This window comes from Rhinopithecus bieti, unplaced genomic scaffold (assembly GCF_001698545.2).
Source record: "Rhinopithecus bieti isolate Rb0 unplaced genomic scaffold, ASM169854v2 scaffold_44745, whole genome shotgun sequence".
NCBI lineage: Eukaryota > Metazoa > Chordata > Mammalia > Primates > Cercopithecidae > Rhinopithecus > Rhinopithecus bieti.
Genome location: NW_016818280.1, coordinates 1304429 through 1324803, shown reverse-complemented (window position 1 = coordinate 1324803; position 20375 = coordinate 1304429). Strand labels below are relative to the sequence as shown.

Genomic DNA, 20375 nt, shown 5'->3' with positions numbered 1-20375 from the left:
CCCCACCTCATGAGCACACCCTCTCCCTCCCCTGCCCCATGTGCATACCCTCTGTCCCCATCATCCTGCCCCAGCCTGTGTTTGCAGTGCTGCAGGGTGGCTGCAGCCTTCGCCTCCCACAGCTCCTCAAGGTCAGAGGGTTGGGAACCCCTGGGATGGAGCTGGGATGAGAACCCTGCCCCTCCTCAGGCATTTCCAGGCAAGGGGCCCAGAGACACAGCCAGCCCAGCCCCTGAGCCCCTCCTGTCAGGCCAGGTGGGAAAGTGAGGCACGAACACAACCCCAGACTGGAATAACAAAGCCATTATGTACTGTGTGCCTACTGAATGCCAAGCCCTATGCCCTGTTCTTTAATGTCATCTTTAATAAGATGTCTTCACTCAGTGATAGTGAACAGGTATTTATGATGTGCGGTAGCATGCTGGGCACTTTTCTGGGCCGTGAAGACTCAGGGAGGTCCCTGCTCTGGTAGAAGTCAAATCCAACAGGAGACAGAGACTAGGGCCCCACACACCAGGAGGAACTACCCAGTGCAGTGAGTGCCAGCAGGAAGCCACAGGAGCAGGGAAGGCCCTCCTGGGAGGGTGGGTGGCTGCAACCTGAGGCTGAGCAGGGGAAGCTGGCCTCAGGACAGGATGTGCACAGGCATGGAGCAGGAAGTTCCTGGAATGATGGGCAAGAGGGAGCAGGTCACTGGGGGCAGGTCTAAATACTGGGGGCTGCATTGGGATAGCAGAGGCCTCGGGCAGGCCTGCTCAGCATGTAGACTCCCCTCCCTGGCCCCTTCCCTAGGATAACAGTGGAGGTCCATCCCCAAGTGGTGGTGAGGACAATCCTGACACAGAGACCCCAGCCCAGCTGGCAGGGGAAGGGGAGGCCCCAAGGGCCCCTGCATGTGGGGGCCTGTCCCACCAGGCAGCCCTCCCATGGTGCCCAGCAGCAGCCCTGCTTGCGGACCCTCTTTTGTCCCCATTGTTAAAAAAAAAAAAATTCAATGAAAAATGACACTAGCTGGGCATGGCGGTGGGTGCCTATAATCCCAGCTACTTGGGAGGCTGAGGCAGGAGGATTGCTTGAACCAGGGAGTTGGAGACTGCAGTGAGCCAAGATGGTGCCACTGCACTCTAGCCTGGGCGACAAAGCGAGACTCCATCTCAAGAAAAAAAAAAAAAAAGAAGACACTTGCTAAAGCTCTGTAGGGAAGACTATTCAGGACCATCTCACTAGGTATAAGGGACCATGGAGATGAGATTCTGCTCGTCTGGCTCAGCCTCAAAGACCACAAGGGCAAGTGGGATCTGACAGTCCAGGAGCAGGGTGGGGGCGGTGCATGGACAGTGACTAGGAGGAAACGTCAGCCACCAGGGATTCTGGCTAAACTCACCTAACAGGATTCTTGCTGAAGGCCGGCCAGGATGGTCAGACCACACCTGCGGGACAGAGGGGGAATCCGATCAGATGTCAAGGATGAGGGCTTCTGGCTAAACTGACTTTGCAGGATTCTTGCTAAAACTGGAGTTTATAAGGAAGTGCTCAGATGTGCCTAGGAGAAGGCTCAGGAGCCTAAATAAAGTTTGACCAAGCAGAGAATCTTGTCATCAGCTGTGGTGAGAGTGAGGCCCAGAGTGGGTCAGGGCTTTCCTGCCCAGGTTGTGCAATTGGGAGGGGTCTGTCAGGAGCCCCAAGTTCTCCCACTGGGGGCTGAGTCTGGGCCCTCAGGGCACATACAGGTAGATACCGGCAGGCCCAACACCCCATGCAGGGCACACTGGGATGCTGGGGCCTGCGGCACAGACTGGTCAGACCCACCCCAGGCCAGACATTCTTTGCAAGAAGAGCTGAGGCTGCTGATGCCAGGAACAGACAAACAAGGTCATTACCAGTTCATAAGCTCATTACCCATATCAGGCAAGGCCATGGCTGGGTAATGAGTTGGCCTCCTGCAGAGCCACCTGCCCTGGGACAGTTCCCAGTGCCACAGGAGGCCGGGGCACAGTTCCAGGGTCCAGTGGGCAAGGCACAGGTATTCAGGGACAAGGTGTGCCTGAGTCCCCACAGGAAGCCCCAGACCCTGCAGTAAGACCTGGAGCAAGTCATTCTCCTCTCTGAGCTCTCAAAGAAGAGGTCAGCTCAGGGGTCTGGGAGGCAAGTTCTCCTAGAATAGACTAAGCCGGCCGCTACCATGGTCACACACTCCTCCCAGCCAGCCGCTGGTCCTGACAGATGAGGAAACTGAGGCTAGGTGTTTTCATGAGGCCTCTGAACCCAGAACCCAGTACCCAGTGTCCTGAGCAAAGCCCAAGCCAGACCTGCCAGCTTACGTGTACCGAGGCCCCACTACACAGCCTGCACTCCTGGGGCCTAAAAGGACCATCACTTTCCCTTCTAAGAGCCCGGATGCAGGGGCTGGGCCCCAGCCAGGCCAACCTCCCTCCTCCTCCAAAGGCCCAGCAGCAGCTGTTCCCAGAGCAAGCAGCACAGTCGCAGCAAAGGATGGACAAGTGTCCTGTGCTCTGTGGTCTGAGCAGAGGGCCAGGGGCCGTGACCCACCTGGCCCCTCCAGGACCAGCTCCAAGATGAGCCTTCCTGTCCCGACAAGTGTGTCCAGGACCTCAGGGCAGATCAGCTGTACCTGCTGGCTGCTCCTGTTCCCTGCCCTTCCTGGGGCTCCCCACTACCTTTGGGAGATAGCTCCAAGACCCTGCTGCCTCCCTAGCTTACCCTCAGGCCCCTGCTGGGTGTGCCCCCTCCCCACACAGACCCCTGAGCCAGCTTCAAGGACTCTGCCTGCATCTCTACCTGCACTCTGATGACGGTGAAGCCACAGTCACACCCTCTGCCTCCACCCCGGCCCTGCCGGGTCCCTGTTGCAGCCCTCAGAGGCCTCCACAGCCCCCTCCCACACATAGAGCTTGCCTGGCCCTGCCGTCTGAGCACTCCCCTGGCTCCCAGCTGCCCTCGGGCTCTGGGACATAAAACCTCCAGCCAAGGTGGCTGCCAAGTTTTACTTAATAGCCATAGAGCACAAAAGTGATGACAATTAAGTCACACGGAGAGACTGCCCCATCAAGACCCCTGGCCCAGCTAAGCAGAGGAGCCCTGGGGTTTCCTCTGAGCACCGCCCCCCCCACCATGTGAATGCATTACTAAGGGGCAAGGTGGCTAGTCACCCACCCAGCTTGCATGCCTGAATGCACAGAGCTACAGCCTGGGCCCAGGGACAACCTCGTGGGTTCCCACAGGCACAAGCAGCCTCTTCATCCCCACCGTTCCTGGCCCCTGGCCCAGGGCACACTGAAGGGAACAGGATTGGAAGGAGCAGGCCCGGCGCTGGAGCCGCAGTCAGCTCCTCTGTGCCAGGGGCAGCTGTGGCTGGCTGAATTTGAGGAACTTCCCAGAGGAACTGGAGAGCAGACCTGTGTGCGTGTCCGGCTCTGCCGCTCTGCCATGCTCCCTGAGGGACACACTGCTTTGGCCAGCCCCCACCCCATCTCCTCTCCGCCAGTCCCCGGTTTCCACCCCAGCCCTGCTACCAATGAAGCTCAAGTCAGGGTCCCCACAACCTGCTTCACAGCCACCACTGCACTTGAGCTCAGGGGCTCAGGGTCTTGCTGACATGCCTGCATGTCCACCCCTCACCGACACCTCTGCAGTCCTCCTCAGGGCCCAACAGGGTCCCCAGGACCCCGCTCCCATTCTGCCCTTGCTCCTGCCAACCTATCTTCTCTATGCCCATGACTTTGGGACCCCCTGTCACAAGTTCCAGCCCCACATCTGGAGCCCCGCCCTCCACATCTGGAGCCCCTGCCCCCACATCTGGAGCCCCTGCAGGAACAAGGCCTGATCTGGACTCATTGCAAAGGCTCAGCTTCTCTTTCAGCCCATCCATAAACCTCCAGGCAGAGATCACAAAACTAACAGCTCTTTCTGCAAATCTGGACTCTCTCCTGCACCTTCTCCACCATCCAGGCCTCCCTGTCATCCCTTCTGGGGACCTCAGAGATCTCTTCATTTCACAGGTGAAGACTTGGCTCAGAGAGGGCAGAGCCCCTGGGTCTCCAGCAGGGCTGGGGAAAGAACCCAGGGCTCTTTTGCTGGCAGTGTTTTAATGACGCGGGGGAGGGAGAGAATGGCTAATGAGGCTCTAGGGATCAGTAGAGCCAGCTGCTGGAGGTCCCAGGACACAGGTGACTCAGCAGGAATGGGGGAGTCTGAGGGGTTGACGGAATACCCAATTCTCACCTCCTCCTGTACCTTCCAGAGAGACGGGCTGCAGCGAGTGACTGCGTGAATGAACATGGCTAGAGGGACCCAGCTTCTCAGCAGCTGCTTGAGGACAGCATTAGCGATTCCCTCAATCCCCCCACCCACACACACACACGTGCACTGACCTGCAGGGGCCAGACTCTGGTGGACTCGGGGACACATTCTCCAGGGACTGTCTTGCTATGTCCCTTCCCAGATCAGCCTGGATTCGTGCCAGGCCAGCCTCCACAATTTGCTGAGAGAGGCCCCAGGGTCCAGGGCACCCAGAGCACTAACTAGCCCCTGGGGGTACAGGGAGAACAACATGCTGTGTGGGGGATACTACCCTCTGCCCATACCTAGGGCCCTGTGGTGGCCACAGGCAGCACTGCTTATGCAAAGGCACTGGGGTGAGAAGGAATGGGTGCAGTGGCGAGGGTTCCGCAGAGGGTGGAAAGGCTGCAGGGGAAGGCAGGTCAGCAGGGATGCCATGAGAGCCTTAGATGCCAGGCTGCAGAGGCGAACCGGCTGGCCAGCTCCTCTCCCCCAGCCTCCTACTGTAAAAAGGGAGAGGATCCCAGCCCCACTAATTCATCCACTTACTCCATGGCAAGACAGCCACTGACAGCTGTGTCCCGGGACCCACCCAGGTCTGGCCTCTGTGCAGGCTAGCACTCAGCATGCTTAGTGCCACACTCAGCCCAGGAGAGATGACCCAGCCCTGGGCTCAGAGACCCCACTGTGGGAGGAAGGAAAAGAGTCATTTAAATAGAACTGTGAAGGGTGCTGTGGAGGAGGGGCTCGAGGTCCCCGGTGTGGGGTGGGGTGGTCAAGGAACTTTTCCCTGCCCTAGTAGGAAAAGAGAGAGCCACCAGGAAAATGGTGGGGAGGGGGGTGGGCAGAGGAGAGGAACTATGCAAAGACCCAGAAGGATGAAGAAGACTGTTGGATTAGAGGAGGTTAAAGGCACAGACAGGCTTGGACATGGTGGCTCACGCCTGTAATCCCAGCACTTTGGGAGGCCAAGACAGGAGGATCACTTGAGGCCAGAAGTTCAAGACCAACCTGGGAAACACAGTAAGACCCTATCTCTACAATAATAATAATAATTATTATTATTATAATTATAATTTTAAATTAGCCGGACGTGCTGGTGCACACTTGTAGTCCCATCTACTCAGGAGACTGAGGTGGGAGCATCACTTGAGCCCAGGAGGTGGAGGCTGCAGTGAGCTATGATTGATTGATTGCACCACTGCACCCCAGCCTGGGCAACACAGCAAAATCTTGTTTATAAAAACAAAACAAAACAAAACAAAACAAAACAAAAACCCAGCTTGAGATGGCCAGGGATTTCCAGAGGCCCTAGGCGGGCCGCCTTGGAGAGTAAGGGAGACCCTGAAGAGCTCGCATGGAAGGGTCAGCAGCTTGGGACTGGAGATGCCACCTGGATGGATTCTTCCAGCTGTGTGGACTGGGGGACAGGGTGAAGAGATAATGGCCTGGACTACATGGAAGGAGGTCGCCCTGAGCCACTGAAAAGGGCTGTGGGGTCCATGACCACTCCTGGTCTTCCCTTGACTATGATGGAGAACTGTCTCCAGAGCTTCCAGTGGAAAATGTGAGCTCAGTTCCTGATTTGTGTGTAGCGGGTGGTGCTTGGGCTTTGGCTGGCGATGCTCCATGTCACCTCTGCCCAGAAACTGGGCCATGCCCTTGGTGAGAACCTGCCCACAACGCCGTCGTTCCGGCAGGGTCCCCTGGGAACCCGGCTGCCCAGGACCCTGCCCTGCCGGGGTTCACCGCGCCCCAGGCCGGATCCCCCAGGGCTTTGGTCGTTCCCACAGCCATCCCGAGGGTCCCCTCCACGGTGCGTCGCCTGGGCCCCAGCGGTCGCCAGGCTGCAGCCTGGGGCTTCCGGCCATCCCGGGCGCTGGCGGCGGTGGAGGCAGCAGTGCGGATGGCGGAGCCTGGGGCCCAGGCGCATAGTGCCTACGGAGCCAGCGAGGTGCTGCGGCGCCGCGCAGGCCGCCGGCGGGACCCGGGGCTACAATCCAATGGGCCCGGCCAGGAAGACGCCCGAGCCCCGGGCCGGCTGGCTCGCCTGCGCGGCCAGCTCCGGGCCCAGGCAGCTCCAGCGTCCGAGGTGCCCTGCGCTGCTGAAGCTGGTGAGCGTGCGAGTGCGGGGCGGGCGGGTCGTGGGCGAGAGGAACCGGCGCGCACAGCCGCGACTCATTTTGTGTGCTTGGTGGCGGGGAGCCGCGCGGCGGGCCACCTACGCCGGCGGGGGTCGGAGGTGAGCCGGAGCGGCGGCTGCAGAGGGCTTGGCGACAGTGCCGCGCGGAGCTGGCCCGGGATTGAGGCACGCGCGCGGGAGCTTTCGAGCGGAGCTTGGACTCCTGCGCGCGCTGCTGGCCGCCGCCGCCGCTGTCGTCCCACGCCTGCCCGCCGCGAGCCCCGCGCGGTCCTCCGCGCCGCGCCCCGTGACCCGACCCTGCTGCGGACGCTCGGCGCCGTGAGCGCCCTGGTCGCCGCCTCCAGGACCGCAGACGACGCACCGGACGGCCCAGCAGACGGCGGAGCGCACCGAACCCCGGCCCGGAAAAACCACAAGAAGATGCCGGTGCCTCCTGGGGCCCCGCAAGGTGGCGGGGACTGAGGACGGCCGCACAAGGGCGGCCTAGGCGAGGTGCGGAAGGCGTCGCGCTGGCTACTCTGGTACCCCCAGGACGGGGCAAGTGAACAGATCGGTCCCCCTCGTGGAGCGTGGCTCTGAGCCAGAAGGGTGCCCGGGTGCCGCCAGCTAGGGCTCTGGTACTGGAGGGAGGGGGTGGGCGCGGGACGGGCGGAGGGTGGGCCATGTGCGTCTGGGGAGTGCGGATGGCAGCCTGCGTCCTTGCCAGAGACTGAGTCCCGTTGGAGAACGGGGTGGAGTCCCTTTGGACCTTAGAGCTGGGCCTTTGGGCCTTGGGTCTGGGTGAGGGCTGGGTCAGCCTCCAGGGAACAGCTGAGACTCCCCTTCCTTGGGGGTGACTGCAGGTTCTGTTCTTCCAAGGTCTCAGGAGGAGGCAGGGTCTCCACGCACTGGAATAGTGTCACCCACACACAAGGGCACAGAACCCAGGGACACAGGACGGCTGAGACACACAGCTGGTGATGTCCCTCAGGACGGTGTCAACCAGTATGTAATCACATTCCACAGGGCACCAACTGGACAGCGGCCTCCGATCAGCCTCACTCTGACTGCGACCTCTCTCACTGGACAGCATCACCTGGACACAGAGCCTCATCCAGTCCGTGTCCCGGGGACCCAGCTTTACTTTGGGCGGTGACACCAAGAATACTCACCCCTTAGCCAGACCACAGGCAGCCACCTGGACACGAACATCTCTCCAGAGTCACCCTCCATGCAGACTCCACAGCAGAACTCTTAGGGAGGCACCGGGGCATGGCTTGGCAACACCAGGCAGCCCTCTGTGGTGCCCAGCACCCACTCGGCCAGGGCAGCCTGCAGCGGAGCCTGGAGCCAGCAGCTTCTCATCTCTTGGCCTCGGGAAATGTAGCTGGAGTCATCATTTAGCAGAGCACAGTGTCCCTGGGTTAGTCACCCAGCTTATTTTTTAAATAAAATAATGTAATCTTGGCCTAACAGTGGAATTTCTGACTGCTAGATTTTCTCCTTCCATCTGACCAGGGGAGTCAGACACAATGTGTAGGATAAGGGTGGGGGCCCTTCCCCCTCTGAGAGGAACCTGGAGAGTCCCGGGTTCTGGTGAGGTAGGAGAGGGTCACTCAGAGGGTTCCCACGGAACAGACAGGCACACTGAGGCCTCAGTGGGATTAGGGCAGGAAATGCTCCTCTTGCGGTGGGGGACTGCGCCAGGTCACACACACCCCCGCCCCAACTACACCACATTAGGCTAAGTTCATTCTGTGCATTGTTTTCTTCATTGTTTATTTCACATGGAGGGTCACCCACGGTTGACAGAACCACAAGCTGAGCCCATCAGAGCCCAGTGCACACCTGCTAGGGTGGGGGAAGAGCAGGGGGCTGTTGCTGGGACCGAGGCTCTGGAGGAGGCCAATACCGCGTGCCCCTTAAGAGGCTGCTGTGTTGGCCGGGCGCGGTGGCTCAAGCCTGTAATCCCAGCACTTTGGGAGGCCGAGGCGGGCGGATCACGAGGTCAGGAGATTGAGACCATCCTGGCTAACATGGTGAAACCCCGTCTCTACTAAAAAATACAAAAAACTAGCCGGGCGAGGTGGCGGGCGCCTGTAGTCCCAGCTACTCGGGAGGCTGAGGCAGGAGAATGGCGTGAACCCGGGAGGCGGAGCTTGCAGTGAGCTGAGATCCGGCCACTGCACTCCAGCCCGGGCCACAGAGCGAGACTCCGTCTCAAAAAAAAAAAAAAAAAAAAAAAAAAAAAAAAAAAAAAAAAGAGGCTGCTGTGGGCGGAAGTTATACGTGAGCGGTATGGGGCGAGACACCCAGCTGCCCCCACCTTGCTCTCTCTCACCTCCGTGGGAGCACTCCGGCCACCCCACCTCATGCCCGAGTCTACCTCCATAGCCTGGCTCTGCCTGTCCTGGTCGTGCTCCCAGTCTGCTCAGCTCCAGCCCCCGCTCAGTTGAAGTGCAGCTGCAGTGTGCGGTAGGCAGGCAACAGCAGCCCAGCTCCCCCGAGTCTCCAGGTGGTTCTGAGGATCAGCGTCCACTCAGAGTAGCAATGACGGGGAGGAGGCACATGACACCCTTTCTACTTCACCACCTGCCCACCTTGTGCCATTAGGACACAGGGTATGAGCAGAGGCCCTTCCTCAGGCCAGGCTGTTTTCCAGTGGGGCCCCATTGCCTCCACTGAATGGGACCCATGGTGTCCAGGGCTCCTGCTGGTCAGCAGAGCAGAGCTCCAGACGGCAGGGGAAACCCTCCCCACCTACACCCAGCATGGCAAGGAAGAGGGCAGAGGGCAGCCCTCCTGGGGTGGAGCTGAGTCCAGCTGTGTGTGGTCAGGGATCCTGGCCCTGCCAGAGACCCTGACTGCTGGTCCTCAGGGGCCACGGCTGGCTGTGGTTTGTAGGGTGGGGCCTGGCGCCTACACAGAGGGCGCATCTGGACTGCTATGTGAGGATGCTCCTTCCCTGTGGAACTAGCCCCTGTGGAGGGTTTTTGGCCCTGTAGGGTGTCTCAGCTCCCATGTGTAGGGAGTCCTGGTCCCTGTGTACACGCAGGAGCTCTCATGCTCTGTGTGGAGCTCCTGCCCCTGCCTAGGAGGGATCCTGACCGCAGGGTGCTGACCTGTGTTGCTCCAGGGTCCAAGGTCCTCGAGGTGCTGAGTCATAGCCTTGGAAGATGAAGGTCTCTACGGTAGAGTTCCGCTGGACCCTGTGAAGCTCAGTGTCGATGGGGGACTGGCCTGGGCCCCCACAGGCTGGGGCCAGCTTCTTCCAGTGGGTGGGGCCTGTGAGAACAAGGACTGGGGTCTTTGGGGTGGGGAGTCAGGGAGGCAGCCTGGGGTGCAGCAGAGGGTGGCCCCCATACACCCAGAGGATAGCCCAGCCTCAGGAAACCCAGCTCCCTGCTTCCCCCACACCTGAACAGGTCACAGCGCCCCCCTTCTCTTGCACCCTGCATCTGACCTAGCCATCTAGTCTCCAGGTTGACTGCCCCATGGTGAGATGAAGGCGGAAGGGTCTCCGGCACACAGCTGCACACCCACACTGGGACCTCTATCACCTGCACACGCTTGGGCTGGCCACAGTGGCACACCAGCCTTGACTGACTCAGGACCGACGGTCACAGCAGGCCCAGACTCACACACAGGGGGACAGTCACAAACTTGCACTGATGCCCAGTCACTGGGGCAGAGGACTACAGACAGAAACCTGCAAAGACCACAGAGTACAGGGTGCAGACTGTCTCTTGGCCACTCTTGCACCACAGGCACATGCTCTGGTGGTCCCAGGACACAGACTGATCTCACACAGCCTCACATGACACTCTGTCCTCACCACATGTGGGGTCCTGGGAGTCGTATCAGCAGGCGCCTATGGAGACAGTGGGCAGCAGTCTGAGCTGAGAGGCCAGTCATCTGGGCCCTCTCTAAGCCCCACGCCATCAGCTGGAGTCCAAGAATGAAGTAGGCCAGGGGCTTAGGCCAGGGGAGGCCAGTGAAGAACCCTCTCTCCTGTCACCCCTACCCCAGTATTTTCTGCCCCCAGTCCCTCCCCACCCCCAGTGGCAAGACCTAAGGGGTGGTGGAGCATGGCAAGAGAGGATAGATTGGAGACCAGACAGGCAGAGTCCTAGTGCCCACTCTCAGAGTCTGTGCCATACCAGCTGCACCACAAGGAAGGCGAGCACGATGCCAGGGGCGCGTGTGGCTCAGTGGCAGCCGCAGCTAGGAAAGACTAGAAAGTGGCCAGGCTGCTGGCCTGGCTGCTACGTATGTATTCATTAGCTAGGTGGGCTAGGGGCATGGCTATTGAGGAGAGGGTGGGAGGAGGCAGTCCCCAGGCAGAGCCACCAAGAAGACAGCAAGCTCTCCAAACTCACCCAGGTACGCTCTGGTCCCAGGGCTGCACTGAGTGCCAGCAACAATCGCTGAGGTTAATCCTGCAGAGGAGGGGTGACCTATTATTATCCCCACTTACAGTCCAGGAAACAGAGACTGGGGACCAGAATGACACGTCAAAGCCACCAGCAAGAAAGGTCAAATAGTGAGGGCACCTTGGACCCCAGCACCCATGACTTTCGGGGCAAGGATAGGAGGAAGGTGTAGGATCTCTTGCCCCACTATGGGCCTGGAACTGCCACCCCATCCCAAGACCACAGCCTGCCTCCTTCCCCGGGTCCACGCCCCCCCTTGGATCCAGGCCAAGACGGAGCCCTGCAGGAGGTCAGAGGAGGGGACTTCTTTGCACCCCACGCCTCTTTCCAATTGCCAGAGGGCAGGGCCCTACCCACACTGGGGATGGGAAGATGGTCCTTACCCAGAGGCAGGGCTCGGGGCTCTGTCCAGAGTGCTGACAGCGACCTGTGTGCCCAGGACTCAACACCAGCACTCCACTCCTGCCCCAGAAGATGGGATAAAAAATGAGGGGCCGGCCGGGCGTGGTGACTCAAGCCTGTAATCCCAGCACTTTGGGAGGCCGAGACGGGCAAATCACGAGGTCAGGAGATCGAGACCATCCTGGCTAACACGGTGAAACCCCGTCTCTACTAAAAAAATACAAAACACTAGCCGGGCGAGGTGGTGGGCGCCTGTAGTCCCAGCTACTCGGGAGGCTGAGGCAGGAGAATGGCATAAACCCGGGAGGCGGAGCTTGCAGTGAGCTGAGATCCGGCCACTGCACTCCAGCCTGGGTGACAGAGCGAGACTTTGTCTCAAAAAAAAAAAAAAAAAAAAAAAAAAAAAAAAAAAAAAAAAAAACGGGGGCCGCATCCTTGAGGCTCCCATCCCTGCCAAGGGACTTACCAGCTCCTTTCCTAACCCTGATCCCTCTCGTGTCCGGCCACCAGACTTCCCCCAAGTATACACACCTAGAATGCCCCCACAGCAGGGCATGCAATCACACTTCCTGGGCCCCCTACCCTCTGAGACCCAGAGATGGCACCGCTGAACATGTGTGAAGAGGCTGCAGAGGACCTAGGCTACTTTGTAATACTAGGTGGCTTGGACTGGAGGGAGGGGCTATTTCCAGCCACCTGGATGATGAGGGGAGCTTAGAGCAGATGGGGCTGACGGCCAGGTTCCAAGCCCTGCCCAGACACCCTGTCCCATGCTGGCTCCCAGATGGTGTCAAGCAGCCTCTATGTGGATCCTGTGCAAGTCAGCAACACCTGCCAAGGCAGCAGCCAATGCCCCGAGTGAGGCTGGGTGCTGCAGGATAGCTGTAGGCAGCTCAGGGCTGCTGCTCTCCCTGCACACCCTACCTGGGGGCTCCAGGCTCAGCTCTGCCTGGTCCTCGGGGGGTTTGCTGGACGCCTGCAAGGGCTGCAAACCCTAGGAGCATTCTGCTGAAAGGTGGGTACCCAGTCTCTTCCACCTTAGCCTGTGGCAGCCGTGGGGGTCACACCAAGGACTGACCATGCTTCTTCCAGAACACAAGTTTATTTGGCATTTGGATGAAATGGTTCTCACAGCATCTTAAGAAAAGTTAGTGTCAACCCAACCAAAAACTAAAAACCCTTAATGAAAGGAAAACATAAAAAAAACAGGCACCAAGACAATGTACAGTATCAAATCCCACCTCCACATGGCAGGTCAAAGGGCACCTGGTCTCCGAGAAACTGTGGCAAGGTGGTCCTAGGGGAGGAGGACCCCTGGAGCACAAGGTTCGGCAAGGGTGGCCCCGGGACTTGCTGGTCAGACTGGGAGCTGCAGCAGGCCTTGCAAAGGGGGCATTCTGGATGGCGGTGCAAGGACAGATGAGCGAGTCCAGCTCTCCTCACGCCCCCAAGGGCCTCCTGGAGCCACAGAGGCAGTGGTGTTCCAGGCAGCTCTGCCATGTGGACCTTATGACTGGCGTCATGTGCCAGTGGCCTGAGTGCTTGTGAAGGCGCATGGGGAAGGGGTCACCCAGTAACCCCTAGCCAGCCCAAGGCCTACCCTCTGCAGCCTGCATGGTCCACTTTACCCCATTGCCTCGCTGCCCCCTATGCGTCTGACTGGCCCTAATGTTCCTCTGGTCCCCAAAGGAAGCATCCCAGTCCCACACATCTCATGCCAGCCACCGTCCTGCACACCCAGTTCTGAGGCCAGGCAGGAACCCTCTAAGCTCTCAGGCTCAGGCCCATGGGGGACTCTGCTGCGTGGTCCTCAGGCCCTCACTGGCCACCTGGCACCCATAACGCACATGCCTGCTGCTCTGGAACCTGGCTGCCACGCCCCAGTGCATGTGGGATACATGACGTGCTTCCTGCTTTGTCTTCTGCAGCCAGCGGGGGACTCTTGTGACCAGAACTTCCTTCTCAAGAAGTAGCAGCCCTTCTCCAAGAGGAGCGCAAGCCTGCCCGCACACAGCCTCTAGCATCATGCTCCAGCAGGCCAAGGTCAGGGACAGGCAATTCAGTGACAAAACTCACTCACAGCTCTGGCACAAAGGTCGAGTCTGTCCATGGGTAACTCAAGATTCTCATTCCACACAGGATGGAAAAAATGGGTCTCCAGCCACAGTGTGAGAATGTGTCAAGAAGTGGACTGTGGATGGAGTCTGTCCCTGAGCAGCGCCACAGAACTGCATGCTTCAGCCAGGCCTCCCAAGTGCTGCCCCTGCAGGTCTGGAAAGACTGAGACAGCCCTGCCTCAGCACAGCCCAGGATGTCGATGACCCTGGAAGAGTGGGCCCCCACTGACCTGCAAAGTTCCATGTGCCACCCTCACCTGCAAACGCTTGGCCACATACACACACAGAGACACAAACATATAAAGGAAAGATCCAGACATTCAACGTAGAAAAGATGGATGTGCTAAAAATCGCACAGAACCCGCTTAATCTCCAAACCTCAGAAATGTTCAAGGCCCTGTGTCAGGCAACAAGACCACTGCCCAGGAGCAGGCAACAGGGTCCTTCAGGCAAAAGGGTCCCAGGCAGGGCCCCCAGCCCCTGCGCTGCTGAGGAGGGGCCCGGAGGTGTGCATGCGGCCGCTGGGCACTGAGCTGCAGCAGTGGCGGTGATGTAAGGAGTGGACTTTAAGGAGAAAGATGCAGCCCAGGATGGTGGTTTCAGCCACCCCTCCTGCAATGAAGCAACCCTTTCTGGCACAAACAGGGTCGGGGGCAGGCCCAGCGGCAATTCAACAGGAGGCAAGAGCCCAGGGCTCCAGAGTGGAGAGACAGGAGGCAGCTCAGTCTCCAGAGCCCAGCAGAGCACAGCCCTGCTTCAGAGCTTCTTCCTGAGGGAGCCATGCACAGCAATGCTGGGAGGGATTGATGGGGTGGGGTCAGGCCTCCTGCCGCAGAGCTCAGATGGAAAGACACAGTGAAGAGCTCAACCTCCTTCCAAGCTCTCCTTCTCAGGGGTTCAGCTTCCAGAGCCCCAAGGGAGCTCCCAGCCAGGGGCAGGGCCACCCTGATATTCACAACTGGGCTTGTGGGGCCGTCTTCAGTGCAGCCACTGTGACAATCTCAGAGGCTGCCTCCCTGAAGCAGACCCACTGCCTACACCACACCGACAGTCCAGAGGCCCCTCCTGAGGGTGGCCAGCGAGGGGCACCGTGGCAGCCCCCGCTGTGCCCATCCCAGACTGGGTCAGCAGGTCTCTGGACAGCACACTGCAGCGAGCAGGCCCACCACAGACGCGTTGGGTGTGGCCATGGCCCACAGTACCTTCTTCATTCCCTGCCTCTAAAATGTGTGGTCTGAACGAATTCTGTCACTCTTCTGCCATCTATAAAGGCGAAGACAGTGATCCAAAGCTAAGCATGTTTCTGCAGCCCTCAAGGAAGCTCCGTGCAGGCCATCACTTCTTTTGGCAGGAGGCGGGCTGTGGTCTCTATGTACACACGCATGCCCACCAGTGATGTGCGGCAGTGCGCGGCGTCCAGGCTGGGACAGGGGCCTTTCAAGTCTCCCCAGGGACCGGTGTTTTCGACAACAGACAGGTGCTCCCAGACCGTTGGGGTACAGGCCGGGCCGTCTACACCACAGTATTGAGGGAGCTGCGACTGTGGCGGCCGCCCCCTGGCAGTGCCTCTGCAGCTGGGATGCTCCCACTCTGGGCAGGGTCAGGGGGCACAAGCAGGGAGCTGCTGCTGTTGGCAGAGTCTTCCAGGTCTGCCAGAGAGGCCCCCACAGTGGGCAGAGGCTGCTCCAGGCGCCGGGGTAATGCACCTTCACTCCCACCATCCCCAGGGGCTGGCAGGCTGACCTCCGCGGGCTCAAAAGCATCATCGTCTGCAGGGAGAGACAGAAGGGTGTCAGAGACAGATACAGGCCTGGACAGAGGATGCAGGGTAGCTGGGCAGAACCAGGAGACACTCCTCCTGCCTGAACGCCCCTGTGAAGCTGGGTGGTGAGCAACACCTGGGTGGCTCCCTTGGGCCTCAGTTTTGAAGGAGGAGCCTGCCCCACATGACCCCTGTTGTACCTACTGCTCCCTGTGGCTGGGAACCTGGTATATGCAAGGTGCAGGACACNTTTTTTTTTTTTTTTTTTTTTTTTTTTAAGAGACAGGATCTTAAAAGACTGCACGCTGGTGTGCAGTGACGTGCCATGGCTCATGACAGCTTAGAATTCCTGGGCTCAGGTGATCCTCCAGTCTCAGCCTGCCCAGTAACTGGCACTACAGGTGTGCCCACTATGCATGGCTAGTTTTGAATTTTTTGTGGAGATGGAGGTCTCACAGGCTGCTCTCAAACCAACCTGGGCAACATAGTGAGACCCCTCCTCCCGCCTCAGCCTCCCAGAGTGCTGGATTACAGGTGTGAGCCACTGTGCCTGGGCTGCCTGCTTGTCATTACCACAGGCCGTGCTGTCTGAAAGCTAACAGCTTACGCATCCTCCCTCCTGGTCAGCCCCTCACAGCCCCACCCTGCTCTGCAGCCTGGCCCACTGAGGTATCTGGGATCTGCTGCCACCCACTGGCATCCCTTGTAGGAAGCTGGTCCTACCCTGGAAGACTGTGACAATCTTGTGTCCTGAGGGCAGGGGTCAAATCCAAGTCTTTTCTGCACCCCAGATCATGCAAGAGCTGTGACAGCTGACCAAACAAATAGGACTCGGATCTTTTGGCACAGCAGCACCAGCCTCACAATGCCCATTCTGCTGAGAGGTGCGGGCGTGCAAGGAGACAGCTGCCTTGGGGTGGCACTGCCTGCCAAGTACACTACAGGTTTGTGTGTGTTAGGGGCCTAATGCACAGGAAGATGGGATGGGACACCTGCACTGCTCACCAGAGACAGGGACAGGCCAGGGGTCGGGGCCTGCCTCTCCTTAGCTACGCAGCCTTGAGGAATGGTGCCACCGTCAGATGGGTGGCAGATTCCAACTATGGGCCAGTGGCACAGAAGCCACGCTTTCCTCCCACCTCACAGAGCTGCCTCCTGACATGACACGAGGGGCTGTCACCATGGTGTCTCCAACTTATGTGTCTTTACAGACAAGTGACTGGCTCCTGGGTCTGGGCCAGCCCTGTGCTCACAACTGCCGGTGCCCGGCTCCCCAGGTCTCTAGAGCTGGGATGAGGGCCCTGAGGGCTGCCCAGGTGACAGGTGCTCACAGAAGGGAGGGAGGGAGGAGGGAGGGGTCTCAGGCCTCCTCAGAGCTCTCTGCACAGATCGCCAGGGGCGGCCAGGCAGGGAGATCAGGATCCCTTCTGCACGGGCAGCCCCAGGAGAAGCCTTACAGGAAAACCAAAGACAAAGCCGGAAAGAAGTGAGGCCCCAGGCCTCTGCAGCTGGGCAGGAGTGCTGGGCCTGGCCCCACGTGCCAGGTTACTTGACAAGGTGTTCCCTCTCCCTGGGGAGTCAGGCACCTGCAGGGTCATAGAACACACTGTCCGGGTGGATGGAGGCCTCATAGGGCGGCGGGGGGTCGTCGGGCTGGCCGATGTCCGGGTACTTGTATGCTGTGTAGGGAGGTGGAGGGTCGTGGAAGTGGAAAGTCCCACCCTCTCCGTCATCAGAAAGATGCAGCGGCGTGAGACCTGTGCCGAACCCGTCTGGGCCGTAATCAAAGCCAGGGATCCTGCGGCCGAGGTTGAAGTGGTGCACTGGGCCATCAAAAGTGTGGAACGGGAACAGAGACAAGTCACTGGGGCAGGCTGCCTGGCTCCTGAGCCCCCCACCCTCAGGCTGGGCCTGCCGTACCTGAGTGTACACACCTGGCCCCGCTGCCTACCCCTCAGCCACATTCGGCATCCCCATGAGACCCCGGTGTGCTCCGTGGNGTGCTTCCTGCTTTGTCTTCTGCAGCCAGCGGGGACTCTTGTGACCAGAACTTCCTTCTCAAGAAGTAGCAGCCCTTCTCCAAGAGGAGCGCAAGCCTGCCCGCACACAGCCTCTAGCATCATGCTCCAGCAGGCCAAGGTCAGGGACAGGCAATTCAGTGACAAAACTCACTCACAGCTCTGGCACAAAGGTCGAGTCTGTCCATGGGTAACTCAAGATTCTCATTCCACACAGGATGGAAAAAATGGGTCTCCAGCCACAGTGTGAGAATGTGTCAAGAAGTGGACTGTGGATGGAGTCTGTCCCTGAGCAGCGCCACAGAACTGCATGCTTCAGCCAGGCCTCCCAAGTGCTGCCCCTGCAGGTCTGGAAAGACTGAGACAGCCCTGCCTCAGCACAGCCCAGGATGTCGATGACCCTGGAAGAGTGGGCCCCACTGACCTGCAAAGTTCCATGTGCCACCCTCACCTGCAAACGCTTGGCCACATACACACACAGAGACACAAACATATAAAGGAAAGATCCAGACATTCAACGTAGAAAAGATGGATGTGCTAAAATCGCACAGAACCCGCTTAATCTCCAAACCTCAGAAATGTTCAAGGCCCTGTGTCAGGCAACAAGACCACTGCCCAGGAGCAGGCAACAGGGTCCTTCAGGCAAAAGGGTCCCAGGCAGGGCCCCAGCCCCTGCGCTGCTGAGGAGGGGCCCGGAGGTGTGCATGCGGCCGCTGGGCACTGAGCTGCAGCAGTGGCGGTGATGTAAGGAGTGGACTTTAAGGAGAAAGATGCAGCCCAGGATGGTGGTTTCAGCCACCCCTCCTGCAATGAAGCAACCCTTTCTGGCACAAACAGGGTCGGGGCAGGCCCAGCGGCAATTCAACAGGAGGCAAGAGCCCAGGGCTCCAGAGTGGAGAGACAGGAGGCAGCTCAGTCTCCAGAGCCCAGCAGAGCACAGCCCTGCTTCAGAGCTTCTTCCTGAGGGAGCCATGCACAGCAATGCTGGGAGGGATTGATGGGGTGGGGTCAGGCCTCCTGCCGCAGAGCTCAGATGGAAAGACACAGTGAAGAGCTCAACCTCCTTCCAAGCTCTCCTTCTCAGGGGTTCAGCTTCCAGAGCCCCAAGGGAGCTCCCAGCCAGGGGCAGGGCCACCCTGATATTCACAACTGGGCTTGTGGGGCCGTCTTCAGTGCAGCCACTGTGACAATCTCAGAGGCTGCCTCCCTGAAGCAGACCCACTGCCTACACCACACCGACAGTCCAGAGGCCCCTCCTGAGGGTGGCCAGCGAGGGGCACCGTGGCAGCCCCGCTGTGCCCATCCCAGACTGGGTCAGCAGGTCTCTGGACAGCACACTGCAGCGAGCAGGCCCACCACAGACGCGTTGGGTGTGGCCATGGCCCACAGTACCTTCTTCATTCCCTGCCTCTAAAATGTGTGGTCTGAACGAATTCTGTCACTCTTCTGCCATCTATAAAGGCGAAGACAGTGATCCAAAGCTAAGCATGTTTCTGCAGCCCTCAAGGAAGCTCCGTGCAGGCCATCACTTCTTTTGGCAGGAGGCGGGCTGTGGTCTCTATGTACACACGCATGCCCACCAGTGATGTGCGGCAGTGCGCGGCGTCCAGGCTGGGACAGGGGCCTTTCAAGTCTCCCCAGGGACCGGTGTTTTCGACAACAGACAGGTGCTCCCAGACCGTTGGGGTACAGGCCGGGCCGTCTACACCACAGTATTGAGGGAGCTGCGACTGTGGCGGCCGCCCCTGGCAGTGCCTCTGCAGCTGGGATGCTCCCACTCTGGGCAGGGTCAGGGGCACAAGCAGGGAGCTGCTGCTGTTGGCAGAGTCTTCCAGGTCTGCCAGAGAGGCCCCACAGTGGGCAGAGGCTGCTCCAGGCGCCGGGGTAATGCACCTTCACTCCCACCATCCCCAGGGGCTGGCAGGCTGACCTCCGCGGGCTCAAAAGCATCATCGTCTGCAGGGAGAGACAGAAGGGTGTCAGAGACAGATACAGGCCTGGACAGAGGATGCAGGGTAGCTGGGCAGAACCAGGAGACACTCCTCCTGCCTGAACGCCCCTGTGAAGCTGGGTGGTGAGCAACACCTGGGTGGCTCCCTTGGGCCTCAGTTTTGAAGGAGGAGCCTGCCCCACATGACCCCTGTTGTACCTACTGCTCCCTGTGGCTGGGAACCTGGTATATGCAAGGTGCAGGACACATCTCAAATGGCAGACACACGCCTGTCCCACCATCGGTGTCAGGTCGGGGAGACACACTGACCAGCAGTCACTAGAACAGAGGGGCCCAAAGGGAAACTGTCTCAGACTCAGTACGGGTGAAGACACGGCTCAGCTGGAAGTCAGGGGGTGTTTGTCATTAGGAAGGCACTGGTCCCAGGTGGGTGGAACAACATTCAGGACTGCAGCTGGAATGTGACAACCGTCGTGTGGGCAACAGGGCTGCAGGGAGCGGCCTGGAAACCACACAGGTGTCTGCAGGAAGCTCTGATCCAAGGCAGGCTGTGTGGTAAGGAGTCCACTCGCTTTGTTTTGCCCGATCTTTATTNTTTTTTTTTTTTAAGAGACAGGATCTTAAAAGACTGCACGCTGGTGTGCAGTGACGTGCCATGGCTCATGACAGCTTAGAATTCCTGGGCTCAGGTGATCCTCCAGTCTCAGCCTGCCCAGTAACTGGCACTACAGGTGTGCCCACTATGCATGGCTAGTTTTGAATTTTTTGTGGAGATGGAGGTCTCACAGGCTGCTCTCAAACCAACCTGGGCAACATAGTGAGACCCCTCCTCCCGCCTCAGCCTCCCAGAGTGCTGGATTACAGGTGTGAGCCACTGTGCCTGGGCTGCCTGCTTGTCATTACCACAGGCCGTGCTGTCTGAAAGCTAACAGCTTACGCATCCTCCCTCCTGGTCAGCCCCTCACAGCCCCCACCCTGCTCTGCAGCCTGGCCCACTGAGGTATCTGGGATCTGCTGCCACCCACTGGCATCCCTTGTAGGAAGCTGGTCCTACCCTGGAAGACTGTGACAATCTTGTGTCCTGAGGGCAGGGGTCAAATCCAAGTCTTTTCTGCACCCCCAGATCATGCAAGAGCTGTGACAGCTGACCAAACAAATAGGACTCGGATCTTTTGGCACAGCAGCACCAGCCTCACAATGCCCATTCTGCTGAGAGGTGCGGGCGTGCAAGGAGACAGCTGCCTTGGGGTGGCACTGCCTGCCAAGTACAC

General features: G+C 59.3%; 3 protein-coding genes and 1 long non-coding RNA gene across 4 annotated transcripts in view; 1 reads left to right on the top strand and 3 right to left on the bottom strand.

Annotated features, from left to right (window-relative positions):
- Positions 1-4927, bottom strand: part of LOC108518366 (putative POM121-like protein 1) — an 11037-nt gene extending 6110 nt beyond the window's left edge. Inside the window, 4 exon segments of the mRNA XM_017856640.1 lie at positions 3268-3376; positions 3640-3825; positions 4605-4704; positions 4892-4927. Of these exon segments, the coding sequence (XP_017712129.1) occupies positions 3268-3376; positions 3640-3825; positions 4605-4704; positions 4892-4927 (431 nt within the window).
- Positions 4928-6689: 1762 nt separating this feature from the next.
- On the top strand, positions 6690-7889 carry LOC108518384 (uncharacterized). The gene is made up of 2 exons (XR_001882356.1): positions 6690-6934; positions 7448-7889. It is a non-coding gene; the product is annotated as an uncharacterized LOC108518384 (long non-coding RNA).
- A 4453-nt stretch (positions 7890-12342) lies between these two features.
- Positions 12343-18533, bottom strand: LOC108518365 (integral membrane protein DGCR2/IDD-like). The gene is made up of 3 exons (XM_017856639.1): positions 18510-18533; positions 16722-17082; positions 12343-15142 (listed from the first exon to the last, which is right to left on the bottom strand). Exons 1-3 carry the CDS (start codon positions 18531-18533, stop codon positions 14886-14888), a joined length of 642 nt encoding a protein of 213 aa, XP_017712128.1. The 3' UTR covers positions 12343-14885.
- Positions 18534-18763: 230 nt separating this feature from the next.
- LOC108518383 (integral membrane protein DGCR2/IDD) overlaps positions 18764-20375 on the bottom strand; it is an 89098-nt gene continuing 87486 nt past the window's right edge. The window contains 4 exon segments of the mRNA XM_017856668.1: positions 18764-18899; positions 18902-18949; positions 18952-19008; positions 19011-19109. Coding sequence (XP_017712157.1) covers positions 18856-18899; positions 18902-18949; positions 18952-19008; positions 19011-19109 — 248 coding nt within the window. The 3' untranslated portion in view covers positions 18764-18855.

Excerpts from the sequence above, each read along its gene's own strand:
- LOC108518365 (XM_017856639.1), bottom strand. The coding sequence starts at position 18,533 with ATGGCCACACCCAACGCGTCTGTG. Across the intron at positions 17,083-18,509 it reads CCACACCCAACGCGTCTGTG|GCAGCGGGGCCAGGTGTGTA; the intron begins GTGGGCCTGCTC and ends GCTGAGGGGTAG. Across the intron at positions 15,143-16,721 it reads TGTGTTCTATGACCCTGCAG|ACGATGATGCTTTTGAGCCC; the intron begins GTGCCTGACTCC and ends CTCTCCCTGCAG.